Here is a 2,869-nt window from a genome sequence, read left to right on the forward strand (position 1 = left end):
CCCCCCCCAACTCAGCCATAGCTTTTCTCTTCCAACTTTGTTGGACTCTAGCTACAACATTCTTCTGCAGATGTGTCAACACTAGAACAGCTCAATTCACCATCTGTGCCCTGGGTCTTACCCTGGTAGAGCTGACTGGTTGACCTGTGACTGGGAGTTCTATGGGACTAGCTGGCTGACCGCCTTTAAAGACAAAAGTGTCCTGAAACTAATACAATAGGGACTGAGTTTCCCATTTTGCAAAACCTCCCTTACCCAGAACACTCTGAGTTCAGTGGTGAATGGAGTATTTTGGAGTATAGGATTTCAGACATCTTTTTCTCGAGCAGCTCTGTGTTACCTTTGGAATTAGAATTATTCTGTGGGGTTCTGGGGTTGGCAGAAAGAGCTTTGCACCATTTGAAGCTGACAAAGCACCCTTTTTGAATGCTCTCTTGGAGAGAAAATAATCCTGCTTGTTTATATAAGAAGTTTTTTCCCAAGAGCATAGCATAGCTATTGCACAGCAGATGTGCTGAGATAAAAGCTGGAAAAATAGCCAGCAAATAAACAATGTCTCTTTGATCTGCAGATTATCCATGGTGTAGTATGATGTTCTCAGATTTGGCTGTGGTTCAGAACTTTTCTGCAGTAGTTTCTCCCACTGTATACTCACAATTTATGCTGTGCTGCCTGCTTGCAGAAAGAATGTTTGTGACCCAGTACTGACAGCATTGTTTTGGTCATTTGTTAGTGACTTTTTAGTAAATGACCTTCCTTTTGTTGATGTTAAAGTCAAGCAAGCTGACACATACTGGGTGTAAATACCCAAACACTGCAGTGTAATTAATTCTTGACCCATCCTGACAGCTTCCCAGCAAACACTGGGAGGTGTAGCAAACAGTTCTGCATTGCTCATCTGGGAATAGTTCAGGCTCTGCCTCTCTCACTGATACAAGGCTTGACACAGTTTTTTATTTTCCCTCTCATAAAGGTTCAAGCCCTCTCTTCAGCCAGTAAGTTTGAAGCAGAGATTAGAGCTGAGCAGGATGAGCGAAAGCGGGAAGAGGAGGAAAGGAAACACCGCCGAGCGGCTTTCAGGGAGTTAAAGTCTGCATTTACCCAGTAACTGACCAGCCAGTATGCACTCTGAGATTGCACATGACTTGGTACGTTTCCCAGATCAGGGCTCTACCTGGAGAAAACTGCCTGGATCCTGCCTAAAACTCATCACAGCTTCGCTAGCCTTCCTCTCCTGAAGATCCTCCTGAGTTTCAAAGGGCACAGCTCTTGCAGTTACTACATGTTCATAGCAAAGTGCATCGCACGAGCTGTGTACGTGCTGTTTGCTCTGAACTGTCAGGAGCACATCACCCTGAAGCAGAAACAGCAGGTAGCAAATCATGGGTAAACACTGACAAGTCATGTTTGCCTACTTGATTCTTTCCTTCTTTTCTATCCTTTGTCTCTTAACCCCCTATTAATTCATTCCTTGCTTACAGGCAAGTAGTGAGGTCTTGTGTAAATCAGGGTGTACAAAGTACAGCCTGACTTCCTGTACATTTGTACTGCTGTTGGGTGTTGTCACCCATCCTTGACTCTCCCTGTTCTTCCTCAAAGCCCTGTGCCGCAGGCACTGTGAAAACACTGTGAAGAGAGAAAGATAGTTACTAGGGACATGGATCAAATTAATTATCATTTCCTGTAGCATTTTCTGCCACTCAGCATGTTGTAGTCTTCCAGTTTTTCTTCTTTGAAGTGCCATATTAACAGACCTTTCAATAAGGTGAAATTTCCCAAGACTTTGAAGGGAGGAAGATGGCTCTCTTAAATGAGGAATAGAAAATTGAGTTGCCTGACCATGTATCTTCTTTCACATTCCATCACATTTAGTGTACTGTAGGGCTTTACTGTATTTTCCAGCCTTAGGCAGCTGTATCTGTTTTTAAGGGATGTTGCCAGCTGGACAATGCGATCAGGTGGCACACTGGGGTTTTCTATTTGGAAATTTGCTCATATCCTGAATCATGAAGGTGACATTGATTTCATTACAGCCATGACAGATAGCACCAGCCCAGCATACTGATCAACCCCTGCTCGAGAAGGGAAGAGCAGTGAGGTGAGCACGTTTTGCTGAACGGAATTCCAAGGGATTGCACTATATTATTAGCCATATTCTTCTGCTAATGTGGAAAACTTGCCCACAAATGTTAAAATGCCCACTGCTTGTGTGGATATAGGTCATGGCAGGGGAGCTGTGTTCCCTCAAGAGACCTCTCTCGAAACGTGGGTTTGCTCAAATTCTGTCTGTGCTATTGCCCCAGTTCATGCAATTTGTATTTTCTTCTTTCCAGAACAAAACCCACCAGTCATCTTTTCACTTGTCTGTTTTGCTTCTTAAACTGTGAGCACTAAACTGTGAGCATGGAATAGTAAATAGAAAAACCTCTACTCTTTAATGTCAGGTGAAAGAATTGCTAAACAATTAAACTGTGTGTATATATCTTCACAGATTATATTTTATAAATCACGCTTTTTTAGCTAAATATTTATAATTAAATGTTTTTATACTTTACAACAAAGCAGATAATTTCATCTTCAATTATTTCTCCTGTTGCTGAAATGTACAAATAAAGCATTATTGTTATCTTCAGTCTTGTCTGTGGCTTATTTTAGGTCCCTGAATATACCATTTTGCTCACATATTCTTGTAGTGATCCCAAAGCTTGGTGTCCTGTCTTGGATGAGTGAGGGAAGTGTTCAGCCCCTCCTTGATAGCACTTCCCCTCCTGTACAGCAGTTCTGGTGTAAAAAAAACCCTAATGTTTGCAATTGCTCAGAAAGGGACATGACTGTAAATATCTGAAATACTGTACACTGCTAAATGTTA

General features: G+C 42.1%; 1 protein-coding gene across 1 annotated transcript in view; it reads left to right on the top strand.

The window, feature by feature from the left end:
- Positions 1-2,632, top strand: part of EFHD1 (EF-hand domain family member D1) — an 8,127-nt gene extending 5,495 nt beyond the window's left edge. Inside the window, exon 3 of the mRNA XM_026855484.1 lies at positions 974-2,632. Coding sequence (XP_026711285.1) covers positions 974-1,108 — 135 coding nt within the window. The 3' untranslated portion in view covers positions 1,109-2,632. The remainder of the gene's footprint in view (positions 1-973) is intronic.
- The last annotated feature ends 237 nt before the right edge of the window (positions 2,633-2,869 follow it).

Source organism: Athene cunicularia (assembly GCF_003259725.1).
Source record: "Athene cunicularia isolate RWA chromosome 9 unlocalized genomic scaffold, athCun1 chr9_part2, whole genome shotgun sequence".
NCBI classification, from domain to species: Eukaryota; Metazoa; Chordata; class Aves; order Strigiformes; family Strigidae; genus Athene; species Athene cunicularia.